This window comes from Nannospalax galili, unplaced genomic scaffold (genome assembly GCF_000622305.1).
Source record: "Nannospalax galili isolate Female #2095 unplaced genomic scaffold, S.galili_v1.0 scaffold579, whole genome shotgun sequence".
NCBI classification, from domain to species: Eukaryota; Metazoa; Chordata; class Mammalia; order Rodentia; family Spalacidae; genus Nannospalax; species Nannospalax galili.
The window spans coordinates 1,421,883-1,437,042 of NW_008344599.1; the positions used below are offsets into that span (position 1 = coordinate 1,421,883).

Here is a 15,160-nt window from a genome sequence, read left to right on the forward strand (position 1 = left end):
GTGGGAAGATGTGAGGGTTAAGCTTTCTGCTCCAGCTGCCTCCTGTGTGCCTTACCTGGCATGATGGACTCTTAAGCTTCTGAAACTGTAAGCCCAACAAACTCTTCCTTCTGTACCTTGTCTTGGTCATGGTGTTTTATCACAGCAAATGAAAACTAGCTAATATAGATATTTTGTGGTAATTAGAATATTCTGTCTTATGGTGAAGGTACTTGTTATACTGAGACTCTTTTATTTGTGTATGTCAAATGATGTCACCTAAATAGTCTTCAAAATAAAAAATATTCTGAAAGAATTTTATCTCTTTCTTTGCTTCATCTATTGCCTATCAGTCTGCTTCATACACAGTAGGGGTTAAGTAAATATTTTGGTGAATTAAGTAATATGAATTTATATAGCCATTTTCTTCTAAATGAGAGATAAACAAAAAGTAAGGAGACAGGAAAAAATATTCACTCTGAGTCAAGAAAGTTGACATGTTCGTTCCCACAGGTTAAGGATTCTTTGTTTTCTGTTGTGGTATGTGCACTTGACATGAGGTCTACCTGCTCAACACATCTTTAAGTGCCCAATAGCATATTCTTTACTATAGGCAGAATGGTGTAAAATAGATGCTCAGAATATATTCATCTTGTGTACTCAGAACTATATACCTATTGAATAGTCATTCCTCATTTTCCTTATCCTTCTAGCCACTCTGCCACCCTGTCCCTCTGTTTCTATAAGCCTTACCATTTCAGATGATTAGAATAATGACTGTGACTGTGACTTAGCACAATGTCTTCTAAATTTATCCATGTTTCACATATGAGAAGAATTTTTAAAGGCTGAATAATATTTTAATACATGTACATATAATATTTTCTTTATTCTTTGAGGGTCATTTAGATTGTTTTCATACCTTGGCTACTGTGACTACTGTTGCTGTGAACATGGAAGTGTTGCTGTCTTTCCAAGACCTCTGTTTCAGTTCTTCTATATAGACCCAGGAGTGACGTTGCTGGATCATGTAGGAATTCCACTTTGAACTTTTTTGATGAAATATCTTACTGTTTTTCAAAGTGACTTCAATAGATTACATTTTTATCAATAATGTACAAGGGGGTCCAATTCCTCTTTTTTTGTTTTTGAGAATAGCCATTCGAACAGGTGATAAGCCATTATGATTTTGATTTGCATTTCTCTTATGATTATAATAATGGGAACCTGTCAAAACCAAACCATAGTCATCTTAAAAGGAACCACAAGGAACAAATTTGGAATAGAGGACCAACATAAGTGATGACAGTAATTATAATATGTTGAATAAAATTACAAGTCACAAATCTATAACAACACAATGAATTAGTAATCAAGAATATGGTGAAGAATTGGGGGAATTATAAGGCTTCAAAATACTTTGCTGCAGAATTTTCAACTTAAAATGAACAAAGAGTGACTTAAAAGTAGAGAATCTTTGTTTTCACTGTTCCAGTAAAGTGCTTGAACATCATTAGAAATAGGATAATTCAAATGCTGGCATATTGGCACATGCCTATAATTCCAACACTCAGGAGGCTGAGGCAAGAGGATGACAAGTTGGAAGCCATTCTATTTTGTATATAGCCAGAATCTGTCTCAAAAATCCAGAGGCTGAGGGTGCAGTTCAGTGGTAGAGCACCGGCCTAGTGAGCACAATGCCCTGGGTTCGATCCCCAGCATTGAGAACTATAAACAAACCACAAAAAGAAAAAAGATAGTTCAGAATCATGTCTCTTGGTAGCACACAAAGAACAACAACAACAACAACAACAACAACAACAACAAAAGACATAATGTCATTTCTGTCCTATTAACAACCCATAACACAAACCTAATCATGAGAAAACTCCAGAAAATCTAAACTTTGGGAACATTCAACACAAGAACTGACCTGTAATCTTTGGAAGTAACAATGCAACAAAACGAAACATAATAAGAAAAAAATCAAAGTAAACAAATGCCAAACCACAAGTGCAAGTTGATTCTGAATGAGTCTGAATTGGATTCTTTTGTGATTAAGATTCAGATGGGCACACTCTGGAAAACACTGAGTAGGCTCTGGATCTGAGGTTCAGAGGACAGTAAAGATTTACAGTGTTAATTGCCTGCTTTTGATGAGTACTTTGTGGTCACAGAGAAGAATGACCTTGTTGATAGGACATACTGAAATGTCTGAGGGTAATGAATCCTGTATGTGAAACTTACTCTTAAGAGATTCAAGGAAAATACTACTATACTTTTTAAACTTTTCTATAACTTTGAGAAAATAAAAAAAAAAAAGGAACAAGAAAAGTAAGGCACAATTTTACCTGGGAAAATGAGCTATGATCAAAGGAAAGTAAGAGAGATTATTTGGGTCATGGAGAAAATTAAAGAGGAGCATTGACGGGGTTTCTAAATGGGTGTCTATATTGGGCAATCAGTCACTCGTAGGCCATTGGCCACTTTAGAACACGCTCTTCACCAGGTGGAGAAGGGGCAGGAAGGAGAAGGAAAGAACGGGGCCCCTGATTAGGTTCCTCTTTCCTTTCTAGAAGAACCCCTTCCTTTTAATGACCTTGAGAAGAAGCAGTAACAGAGCCATTAAATACCAGAGGAGAAAAGGAAGCACTGGAACTATGGTATGTGTAGAAAGAGGCTGTTATTCAGAGACCAGAAAGGGAAGAGGGTCTCAGTACAAGGCAGTTCCAGAAACCATGCCCTAAACTCAAAACCCATTGATTGGCTTGCCCAAACACCAGAACATCAGAATGGCAACGACAAACAAAATTAGCTGCAAACTGATTCCACAGAACTGCTCTCGTTTCCCTGATCAGAACTGCACCCCCATTCAAGAGTGGAACACAGTTCCTAGCTGGTGATGGAAGGAAGCAGGAGGTGAATCCCTGTGATTTCCAGGCCAGCATGGTCTATATAGTGAGTTCCAGGCCAGCCAGGGCTATACAGTGAGGCTGGGCCTTGTCTAAAAATAGAGTGGAATTCATGCAGAAGGGTTCACCTTAACTCAATGAGGACTCTTCCCTTGTGGAGACCCCTGAAGCCCATTGCTGTAGGTCTGGATTGTCTGTTACTGCTTGGCCTGTTGCACTTTTTGCTTTTCTTCTGTTCTAGTCTAAAGGGTAAATTCTTCCACTAACCCACCAAAGTCCCCTGCTATAACATGAAAAACCAAGCTCTTGGTTTTAATTTGTTTTCTGCCAGAAGTGTTTAAGAAGAGACAATGACTTTAATGAATTTATTTATAAAAATTTTATTATTTTCATATTTTGTGTATGAGCATATTACCTGCATGTATGTAAGTGTACCCATGTTGTTGTACAATGCCCGCAGAAGTCAGAAGAGGGCCAGTTTGTTTTTTTTTTAATTAAAAATTTTTTTTGGCCTTGAACTCACAGAGAACTGCCTGCCTCTGCCTCCCATCTCCCACGTGCTGGGATTAAAGGCTTGTGCCATCATGCCCGGCAAAAGCAGCCAGTTCTCTTGACTGCTGAGCCATCTCTCTAGCCCCAGTTTGTTTATATTTTGATTATGTGATATAAGATAGTTTCCTGTCCCTTAGGAAACAGTCACTGATGTATTTAGAAATAAGAAGCACAATGTCTCTGACTTCCTCTAATAAAATTTAGAATTATAGCTGATAAGGCCAATGGGACAAAGTGTAAACTGGTGAATCTGGGCAAAGGTTACGTAGGAGTCTCTGAAAATTTTCCATAAGGTTGAAGTTTTGCTAAAAAATGTAAATAAATGTTGGACAAATGTTAGTAAGGATGTGGAGAAAGAGAAACCCTTATACACTGCTGATGGGAGTGTAAAGCGGTGTGATCACTATGGAAATTGGTATAGAGGTTCCTCAGAAATTAAAAATTGAACTACCATGTGAGTCATACTGTTCCTGGTTATATAACTGCAAGAATCTCAGTACAACATACTGTAAAGCACTGTGCATCCATGCTTACTGTTGCAGTGTTCACAGTAACCAAGATGTGGAGCGTGGATGGAAGTTCATCCACAGATGAATGAATGAAGAGAACATGACAGGGGCTGGAGAGATGGCTCAGTGCTGGCTGCTCTTCAGAGGACCGGAGTGCAGCTTAGAACCTCCTGAACTCCAGCTTCAGGGGATCCAATGCCCTCTCTGGCCTCCCCAGGCACATGTACATGAACTCTCTCTCTCTCTCTCTCTCTCTCTCTCACACACACACACACACACACACATAAAATAGGGGCTAGATGGCTCAGTGGTTAAGAGCACTGGCTGCTTTTGCAGAAGACCAGGGTTCAGTTCTCAGCTACCACCTGGTGGCTAACAACCATCTGTCACTCCAGTTCCAGGAGATCTGATGTTCTCGTCTGGTCTCTGCAGGCACTGCATGATGTTAGTGCACCTACTTGCAGCAAAACACTCATACACTTAAAATAAAAATAAATAAAAAGTTTATAAAAAAATCTTAAAAGATAATATGGTACATACACACAAAAGAATTTTATTCAGGTATAATGAAAAATGAGATTGTGACATTTGTATATAATGGGTAGAACTGGAGATCATTATGTTAAGTGAAATAAGTCAGACCCAGAAAGATAAATATTGCATGTTTTCACTCATATACAAAATTTAGATTTAAATTTGTGTGTGTGTGTGTGTGTGTGTGTGTGTTCTACTGCATTTATTTATGGAAATTGTGATGATACTACAGGAAAGCAAACCAGTTAAACATAAGGAGGGTTTACTATGAATTGAAATTTTTTTAAATTTTTATTTATTATTTTTATGAAACCCTGTATGCTAATGAGGCATCCTACCCTCTATTCTGTGATAGGACATTAAGTCTGTTATGCTAATAGAATGCTGTCTGTTATGCTAATAAGGTATCCTGCTTACTGTGCTATGATTGGACCACTACCCTTATATAAGCTTGTGCCTTTCTTCAATAAAGCAGACCTGTGTCACTGAACCTGGTCTCCTGTGTCTGGATGTGGCTCCACTGACAGAGTTTTTTCACCAGCCGTGGGGTCCAGGACCAGGCAGAAGTGGGGACAACAGGAGGCAGCATAGGGTAAGCAGAAAAGCTGCCTCAGCACCAGGGGAGCAAAAGATCGGCCTCAGCCCAGGGCAGACAGAAGAACGGCCTCAACCCAGGGAGAGCGGAAGAGCAGCCTCAATGCTGTGAGAATGAAGGAGTGGCTGCCGCTGGCGGTGACCGTGTGTGTGTGTGTGTGTGTGTGTGTGTGTGTGTGTGTGTGTTTAGGGCATGAAGGTAAAAAGGGGGCAGTGAGAGGGGAGGAAGTGATCTAATGGGGCAACATGTGGACTATATTATAGTGGGAACAGGAGAGCAGCAAGAGTTTAGAGGGTGATGGAGGAAGGAAGTGGGAGGTGACATATAAGAACAATGTTAAATGATGTGTATACATAAAATGTCACAGTGAAACCCATTGCTTTGTATGCTAGCTAAAAAGTCAGTTTAAAAAGGAAAAACACCCCAAGGAATAAGAACGAATGATGTCGTTGCCTCTGTCACATACAAGAGCTGCTAGAAGCTTAGATTAGTAGAAAGGCAAAGATCTTGGAGGTAAAAGATCACTGAAGAATTTATAGATTTGCTTCAGGGACCTTCTAAAACATTAAGGATTATATAAGGTTCATTATTGTATTGGATGGAAACAGATGCCATAGCTGATGTGACAACTTGATTATGATGTGTGTGTGTGTGTGTGTGTGTGTGTGTATGTGTGCATGCACACATGTGTGCATATCATTCTAGGATGACAAATATTATAAGGAGTTCTAAGTATATAAAAATCTTTCTCTGATTCTATAGCTTCTAGTAAGAAAAGAACAATTAACACGGTCAAATGGAAAATTGAAACATCTTTCTTATAATTTTGGGAAGATCTCATGGGATATGCTGAGGAGGTGAGCTTGCATTATCCAAGGGGAGCTGGCATTGTGTGAACAGGGAGCTGAAGGTGCCAGGAATTTGATGTACATATTGAAAACTCTCTTGCAAGTCTAAGAACTAATATTCAGGCTATGATTTTCTACAAAGAAAAATATATCCTGATAAAATCAAACTTACTAACAAGTGGATATTCTTAAGAAATTTTACAAATTCCATAAATGTCTTCTCCCTTGGAAACAGTACAGAGATGAATTCACTATTTTCTAAAGAAAATTATTCATGGACCAAATACATGACATCTCCTTTGGCAATGTTAGAATATAGGAAAGGGAAAATATCTGAAAGGTTGGCTCCAGGGATCACAAAGTATCAACATGTAGGACAAACAAAAAAACCCCATTTTTAATAAAATCCCTTGGCATTTGATTGGAGTCTGACTCTACTAGTTCCCTTGAGATGCTCTGGGAATTCAAAGGAGAGGAGACCCTGGAGAGGAAAGTAGACAACATGACTTCCCACTGAGATTCCCTCCTGATCTCTGAATTCATAGGAGCTTCCTCTTCTTACTGTGTTAGTATAGCTTTCAGGGCCAGGGTAACCACTTGGCATGTCATACCCCACTCTTGCTCTAACTATGGTTGCAGTTCTGTCTGGATCTGGAGAGAGGTGAGTAATTGTGAAGGTGCATAATCTTGAGGAGGTATGAGACGTATGTTTGCTATTTCGTTGTTTTCTGTTGTTTTGTAGATGTAGTTGGAACAGATCTGAGATGTGTTGAGAATGCCGTGTGTCTTACTTAGGCAAGCTCTGGTCCCAGTTGTTCTTATATTCAGCCTTTTCCAGGATCTGGAATTTGGATGGGAGACATCACAAAAGTGCCTGCTGAGCTCAAGTCCTAAAGGAGGAGCCTGAAGATTCTTCTTATCAAGTGCTTTCCTTCCTTGAATTGCTTGGATACTTGTAATAATGAAAGCGTTTTAAAGAGTTCATGTTATCCATCTATGGTATCTTTGGACTGACTTGGGTTTCAAAGTCCCTGGAGAAGAGGTCATGGAGTTCTGTTTTTGTTATGTAGTAGTCAGTTACATGTAAGACTAATTTTCAGGAAACTGACCCAAGTTGTAGATTTTAAATTCTTTCCCATTGTCTCACAGGTTCACTCTGATTTAAAAGATAAATATGATTTCTTATAATTATCAATGCATTTAATAATAGGTTATTAGTCTCTTTCATTCAGTGTTCTTATTTTCCTAGGTTAATCTACTCAAATATTCAACCTCTCTCTCTCTCTCTCACTCACTCACTCTCTCTCTCTCAGCTTTCATCATTTTTTTCATTGTTACTTAGTGACTTTTTAAAAGATCTTGGATTGCTTCTCCTTACTAGAGTCATACCAAAGATAATTTTAGGGCACAGTGATTGAATATTTATCATACCCTAAGTGCTCTGACTGGATTAGCTTATTTAAATCTCACAATATTTTTCTGATGTCAGTCCTATTGTTATTGTACTTAACAGATGAGCATTAGAGTTGGTAAGACTAAACAAATTTCTTAAGGTTTCACAGTTCCTTAGGTCTTCTAAATGGATTGACTTAAGCAGCTTGATAAAGAACCAATGAGCTCAAAATCTATTCACTAATGAAGAGAAAGGGTCCAGGAGTGGTGGTAATGCTGGTATGCACAGGGAATTTGCTAACACTTTGCCTCACCCTAATCTCTCAATTTGGACAGCAAATGCATTGACCACCTGGCAGAGGCAAGGGTTGGAAGAAAATTCAGCTAATGAAAATCTGCCTTCCACTGACAACTTAGAATCTTGTCCCTACTAGTCTCCAAAATTGTTTACTAAGTGAAAGCTCTCTGAATTAACTCTTCTCTCTTTTTTGCACCCCCCCACCCCACTTCTCATGGTTGCTCTAGATTCCCACTGTCATTTGACTCCCTTTAGGCTGATGTGGAGAAGAATGGAGAGAGAAAACACTGCTGTTTACCCCAGGATGGTGCAGGGAGGCATTCTTCATTTTTGGGTCCCACTAATTTCATGGGTAGTACCTCTGACCCTTTGACAAACAACTGCATTACATTGCAATGGGATCCTAGATTCTTCAGTCAGCTAACACTTATTAGGTGCTTTGAATTATGTTAAGAAATCTTAGCACTTTTTCCTTTCAGAGTTTACAATCTAACGACTTAGTGTTAACACAAAGGACAACAGACAGGGTGGCACAAAATAGCGTGAATGAAAGTACCATAAGTGATGCAGAGGAAATCCAGGGTTGAATTGGTAACAACCAATTTAACAACCACCTTTCTGGAAATAAGCAAGTTCTGATTTTTAATGTTTGTTAATTTCTAGATGAAACTATTTCTCCAAAGATTTCAATCTACCAAACGTGAAACTACTGAATTCGGAGCTGGGAAATGGTGTGTGCAGTTTGCTCTGGTGAGGAGGTGCAAGCAGGCTCCAGATCACTGCTGGGTATTGGCTTTATGAAAGAGATAGGAGCAAAGAATTGGGTTGTTATGAGAGGACATCGTGGATGTGATAGGTAATGAGCTGAGTCCTGAAATGCTTCTAAGACGTCATTAAAAATTAAAAGTAGATACATTCTAGTTCAATAGACTTGAAATTCTTAAATTCAAGAACAAGAATATAATTTCATTTGGAAGCTCAAAGTGTCCTGGGAAAGGTGAAGATGTGATTTCAGGAGTCAAGGGTTAGTATCTGAGTAGCAGCAAGGAATGAAGGCCATTCCAGGTAAGGCAAAAAAAATTAACATAGGCACAGATTTGGAAATGGGCACTGGCATATTCCTTTGCTCTGGGGAGATTATTCTGCTTACAGCAGTGGGGATGTTGCACAGGGCGTATCAGCTTAATGAGAAGGTCTGACAAGCCTCATCTGCCCAGCAGAGGTGTTTTCCTCAGATCAGAGAAATAGTATATAATTAGAATACTAGAACTCAGCTTTGTTAAGACCCCCAGCTTTGCATTTGAGGTTACAGAGACACAGAAAACAAGTGATTTGTCCCACATCTAATGTTTGACATCTATAGACTCCAGATCCAATTCCAGGTTTTCTAAGCGTTTCTTACACCGTAATGCTCCTCCTTGACCCCACTCCCTGAAAATTATAAGTCAAACTGTGACTGTGACAACTATACAGGGATACATGTTACTCATAGTCAAATGAGAATCTTTTAAATCTTTTAAAAAGTCAGCTCCAGTGAAGTATATTGCAAAGCAATCTGATAGGCGGGGTGTAACTCCATGGGACAGTGCTTGCCTAGCATGCACAAGACCCTAAAGAAAAATGCTATGATATTATACAATGTGGTATGATATAATGTAGTGTAACACAGTAGAATGCAACACAATGCAACACAAATAGCAATGCAGAATGCATCAATATTAAGTACACTCTGTACTTAATAAATTTTCAGACTTATAGTAGCCCCACATCAAGAACTCTTCCTTTACCCTATCGAGTTTGATTATATTCTTTCCAAGTTAATTCTCCAGTGTTCTGCAAACACTGGTTTGTTTTCCACCAGTAAAGATTAAATTTATATTTTGTAGAACTTCATACAGAGAGCATCATGAAGTACTATTTATTTTGTGTCTAAATTTTGGCTCAGCATGCTTTTAAGATTCAGTCATGTTGCTGTTTGTTCTTGTAATTTGTTCTTTACATTGCTGAGAATACTTCATTATATAACTATACCATAATTTGGACATTTGTGTTGTTTGCAGTTTTTGGCTCTTAGGAAGATGACTCCTAGAAACATGTACATATAAATATCTTTGTGTGGATACAGTTTTGCTTTGCTTGTGTAAATGCTTAGGAAAAATTACTGAGTCATGGAGTTAGGTATAGATTTAACTTCATAAAAAATTATGACATTATTCTCCACATTGGCTTTACATTCCAACCACCAGTATTTAAGACTTCTAGCTCTATCACTTGGTTACCACATTAGGTGTTGTTAGGCTTTTTAATTTTAGCCATTTGAGGAGGTGTGTAGTCTTATCTCATTGTGGCTTTATTTTACATCTCTTTGATGGCTAATGTTTCTGATTGTTAGCCCTTTTACATGTTCTTCTATGAATATTTAAATATTTTACCAATTAAAACTGTGTCTTAACTTTTAAAAATTCTTTGTATATTCTGTGTGAAACTTCAACTTTGTATTGTGAATATTTTCTATTAGCCCGTGCCTTATCTTTTTCTTTTTCTAACAATGCCCTTTAAAAAGTAGAAGTTTTTGGTTTTAATAAAGTTCAAGTTGTGATTTTGCTCTTTTTTAATTTAAGCTTTTTGTTACTTAGCTAAGAAACTTTTCCTTATTTCAGGGTCACAAAATTTCCATCTCTTATTTTTGTCTAGAGATTTTAATAATTTTATCTTTTATACACATCTATGATTCATTTAGCATAATTTCTGTGTATGTCATGGGGCAAAATTTGAGATTTATTTTTATTCTAGTCTTGAGTGTTTACTTGTTACAGCCACAATTGTTGAAAATAAATCATTGAGATACCTTAGCACTTTAGAAAAAAATAGTTGACCATATAAGTGTTCTATTTTTGAACTCTACAATCACATTGCCCAATGTTTCCATGAAGCAGGGGGCAGAAGTGTTAAATGAAGCAGGGCAAGATGAGAATAGGAAGAAAAATCAAGTCTGACAGCTTCAGCAATAAAGCCTTTTTCAGCAGCATTTCAACAAATGGATTTGTGTATATGGTCATGGTAAATACAACTTGTCAGGAATTGCAGATAAGAGAGGAAATCTGTCTCAGTAGTTCTGAAAATGAAGAGAAACAATGAAACAGTCACTGCAGGGAATCATCGTCAGCTGTTGTAGAGTTCTACACTTCTACCAGTTGTACGTTATCTTGATCACTATAGTTTTCAGCGACAGTAGGGTGACTTAGGATTTGTAACTCCTTTTCAAAATTATTTGACACTCCATAGACATTTAAATTTTAGAATGAGAATATGTTTTCTTATCTTAGTCAGAAGATTGGGTACCTCAACTGTTTTTGGTCATTGCTTTTTTTGTTCTTTTGAGATAGGACCATGTTAAGTAGCCTAGGATGGCTGTGAACTTGTCAATTTTCTGACTCTGTCTCCCAAAAGGTGGCATTACAGATCTAATTTGTCACACCTATTTAAGAATGTTTTAATCTTAGGCAGGGCATTGTGAATCTAGAAACTGGGACAAAATGGGGTATACTTGAAAGAAAAATCAACTGAATGTGATGTGGGAATGAATGTGACTCCAGAATGCCAACATTGACTGCCAAGAATGATGTCATGGCATACCAAGGAAAACAGGAAAGTGGAGAATGAGTAATGTCTAATTTGTTTGCAAAAATACAAAAATTTATTGTGACTTGAAGATATAAAAATAGAAAAGTCAAGAGAGAGGTATGTTGGAGATTTTGAAAAAAGATTGTCAATAGAAATGGAAAGCAATTAACATTGAAACAGCAGAGAAAATTAAGAGGGAGAGTACAGAGAGAAAAATCAAGGGTCAAGGATGGGCCAGAAAACAGGTATGTAACCATGGTCCTGGTGGAGTGAGCGGATTCGTGGATGGTAGCTAAATATGAACTGGAATGATAGAAAAGTAGTGTGGTGTCATGGAAACCAAGGTTAGAGAATGTTTTCATGAAGCAGGGGGTCAGAAGTGTCAAACCAAGCATAGAGGGATGGGAACAGGAAGAAAAAATGCATAGTCTGACGGCTTTAGGAATGGAGACTTCTCCAGTGAAATGTGAGCAAATGATTTCAGGGGCATGAACATCGTGAAGCCAACTTGTAAGGAATTAGAGGGTCAGAAAGGAAATCGATTCAGTAATTCTTTTCTAAAAAATATTCTATTTATTATTTTTATTTTATGTGTATGAATATATTGCCTGCATGTCAGTGTACCCATGTCATGCAATGCCCGTGGAAGTCAGAAAAGGGTGTTGGATCCCCTGGAACTGGAGTTATTGACAGTTGTTAACTGCCATGTGGGTTCTGGGAACTGAATCCTGGTCCTCTGCAAGAGCAGCCAGTGCTCTTAACTGCTGAGTTATCTCTCCAGCCTGGATTCAGTAATTCTTTAAATGGAGAGGGAACAACGACAGTCATGGTAGAGAACCACAGGGTTAGCTGTGTGATCCACGTGCAGTTTATGGATTCTCATTTAGAGTTCTCTCTCTCTCTCTCTCTCTCTCTCTCTCTCTCCCCTTGTAGCAAAGGATGACCTTGAAGTTCTGATTCTTCTGCCTCTACTTCCTAAGTGTCCCATGATGCAGTTCTGGAGAGTGAATCCAAGGCCTTGGGCACGTTAGGCAAGTACTCTACCAACTGAGTCACATTCCCAGCCTACGTTTTCTCTCCCTCTCTTCTCTCTCTCTCTCTCTCTCTCTCTCTCTCTCTCAACAAAAGAGACTAGTGTACTCTGCGTCTCATAATTAGACCCAACTGTCTGTTCACTAGAGTTTTAAATAGGTATTAGTTGGGCTCCAAACACCTAGCAGACTGTTTTCTTTCTCAACTACGGAGCTTATATTCTCTTAACTGTAGTTTACATTAACCCTTTCTCATTTCAGTAGAAAAAAAGTGTTTTCTCAGTCAGAATTCCTTCTTCCTGACTCACTAAAGAAAGAGTTCCTTGGTGGGACTTGAGGGATCAGTGTCAGTGGATCGACCATGGCGGAAATTGCTTTGTAGTTGTTCTGCTTTGAGAATTTGATTATGTATCTGGTCTATGTCATTTTGTTGGAATTATGTTTCCCCATTCAGAATTCACCTGAAACACTACGCAAAAGTTCTTGATACTTTGTCATAAAACCTAGCAACCATTTTTTAAAGTCCATCTTCCTCATCATACTGAGTCATGTTATTTGTAAACACTCATCCGTATGATTTTCTTAACATGTGCATTACTGGTGATCATTCTTACTAAGAGGGTTCAAGTGGGAACAAAACATGGCTCTCTCCCTCCTGTCCTCTTTCACAACCCAGCATCACTATGGTGAGGGGACCTTGCACTCAGAAGTTTTCTTGCATAGGAAACAGTTTTTCTAATGTTCAGATGCATAAATTCCAGAGGCGAGGCAAAGGTTTCTTTCTTCATGGGCAAAGACTTTAGATGTGAACTTGATGGTCATAAAGAGAGAAGTGGGTTCACTTTCTTAGTCCAGTTATCACAGTGCCTTGTTTTAAAGTCTAGTTGCTGATGCTAAGTTCCCTTTGATGACTCTTCTTAATTGCTTTTAGACACTGACAGAACAGAATGCAAAGAAAGAACTTCACGGAAGTGACAGAATTCATCTTCCTGGGATTCTCTAGCTTTGGAAAACATCAAATCACTCTCTTTGCCATTTTTCTAACTATCTACATTTTAACCTTGGCTGGCAACATCATCATTGTGACTATCACACACATTGACCATCACCTCCACACCCCTATGTACTTCTTCCTGAGCATGCTGGCTAGTTCAGAGACAGTGTACACACTGGTCACTGTCCCACGAATGCTTTCCAGCCTGATTTTTTATAACCAGACCATCTCTTTGGCAAGTTGTGCAACTCAAATGTTCTTTTTTGTCACATTGGCCACTAATAACTGCTTTCTGCTCACAGCAATGGGTTACGACCGCTATGTGGCCATTTGCAAGCCCTTGAGGTACATGGTTATCATGAACAAAGGAATGTGTGCCTGGTTGGTTTGTGGGTCCTTTGGCACTGGTCTGGCTATGGCAGTTCTTCATGTGCCAGCCATGTTCAATATGCCCTTCTGTGGCAAAATGGTGGAACACTTTTTCTGTGACATATACCCAGTCATGAAGCTTTCTTGTGTTGATACCACTCTCAACGAGATCATCAATTATGGTGTAAGTTTGTGATTCTTGTGCCCATAGGGCTGATCTTCATCTCCTATGTCCTCATCATAACTTCCATCCTCAAAATTACTTCAGCTGAAGGCCAGAAGAAGGCCTTTGCTACCTGTGCCTCTCATCTGACTGTGGTCATTGTCCATTATGGTTGTGCCTCCATTGCCTATCTCAAACCCAAGTCAGAAAGTTCAGTGGAAAAAGATCTCCTTCTCTCTGTGACCTACACCATCATCACTCCCCTGCTGAACCCTGTTGTTTACAGTCTGAGAAACAAGGAGGTCAAGGATGCTCTACGCAGGGCTGTGGGCAGAAACACTTCTTAACAGTTTGAGTCTTTCAGCCTGGTGTGTCTACTCACAAACAAGCCATGATCCACACACTCATCAAATACAATGTCTACAGAAAATAGACATGCTTTTATTTTTATGTCCCAATGAACTCAGAAAGCAAAATTTCTCTGCGGTTCTTTATTCTCAGGTCTAAGGATTATTCCATGCAGGACTAAGCCTGCTGTCTCAGTGCCAGATGGTTTGAGTTTTGAAACTTCTTTTGGCCTTCAATTTATGTTTTTATTTTTTATTTTTTTTGGTCTTTTTTGAGACAGGGTTTCCCTGTAGCCCCAGCTGGGCTCGAACTCACTATATAGGCCAGGCTGGCCTTGAGCTCACAGTGATTTGCCTGCCTCTGCCTCCCATGTGCTGGAATTAAAAACGTATGCCACCATGCCCGGAAACCACTTTATATGAACTCTCTGACAGTCAAGTCCTTGATCTAGTCTGGTAAAGGGATGTGGAGAAGGGGAAAGTGGAGCACAGGGGGCAGGGGCCTAAGGACAGTAAGTTCTAGGGATGAAAATTTTATTCTTAGGAGGTAAATCATGACAATGAAATAAATAATCATTTCATTTTTTAGCCATTGTAGCTCCTTAAATGTTACCAGTTTCTATGTGTGTTTCTTTTTCCTATGCATGCAAGGTGAAAGTTTCTTGTTCCCTAGAGGCTGAGCAGTAAGAGCACATGCTGATGAATGTTCCCTGTAGCTACATTTTACTCCTTCACTTTCATAACTTTTCTCTTTTAAACTAACAGAAGCTTTTGTTTTTAATTTTTACATGGCAGCTGCAGTGGAATTGGAGTTGCTTTCTTAGACCTTGGTTGTGGTGATTCTAGAGTTCAAATTAAATGCTGTTAAGTTCCATTCTTGCAGTGAACAGTACAAACTTCATATTTCTCCAGGTACTTACTTATATTAAAACAAGCAAAACCATAGTATATTATTTTGTGTCCTCAATGGAGAAGATTATGGGAATATTTTATTTTGTGAATAATCCCCCTAG

General features: G+C 38.7%; 1 protein-coding gene and 1 long non-coding RNA gene across 3 annotated transcripts in view; both read left to right on the plus strand.

Moving 5' to 3' along the window:
• Positions 1-4,176, plus strand: part of LOC115071662 — an 8,702-nt gene extending 4,526 nt beyond the window's left edge. The window contains exons 5-6 of one of the 2 annotated variants that reach the window (XR_003850768.1): positions 2,556-2,642; positions 3,986-4,176. This is a non-coding gene — a long non-coding RNA (uncharacterized LOC115071662). The remainder of the gene's footprint in view (positions 1-2,555; positions 2,643-3,985) is intronic. The other variant, XR_003850769.1, reaches the window with a different exon arrangement.
• A 9,045-nt stretch (positions 4,177-13,221) lies between these two features.
• On the plus strand, positions 13,222-14,147 carry LOC103740245 (olfactory receptor 10J5). Its single transcript, XM_008840839.2, is given in 2 exon segments — positions 13,222-13,822; positions 13,825-14,147. Coding segments are annotated over 2 exon segments (924 nt in total).
• The last annotated feature ends 1,013 nt before the right edge of the window (positions 14,148-15,160 follow it).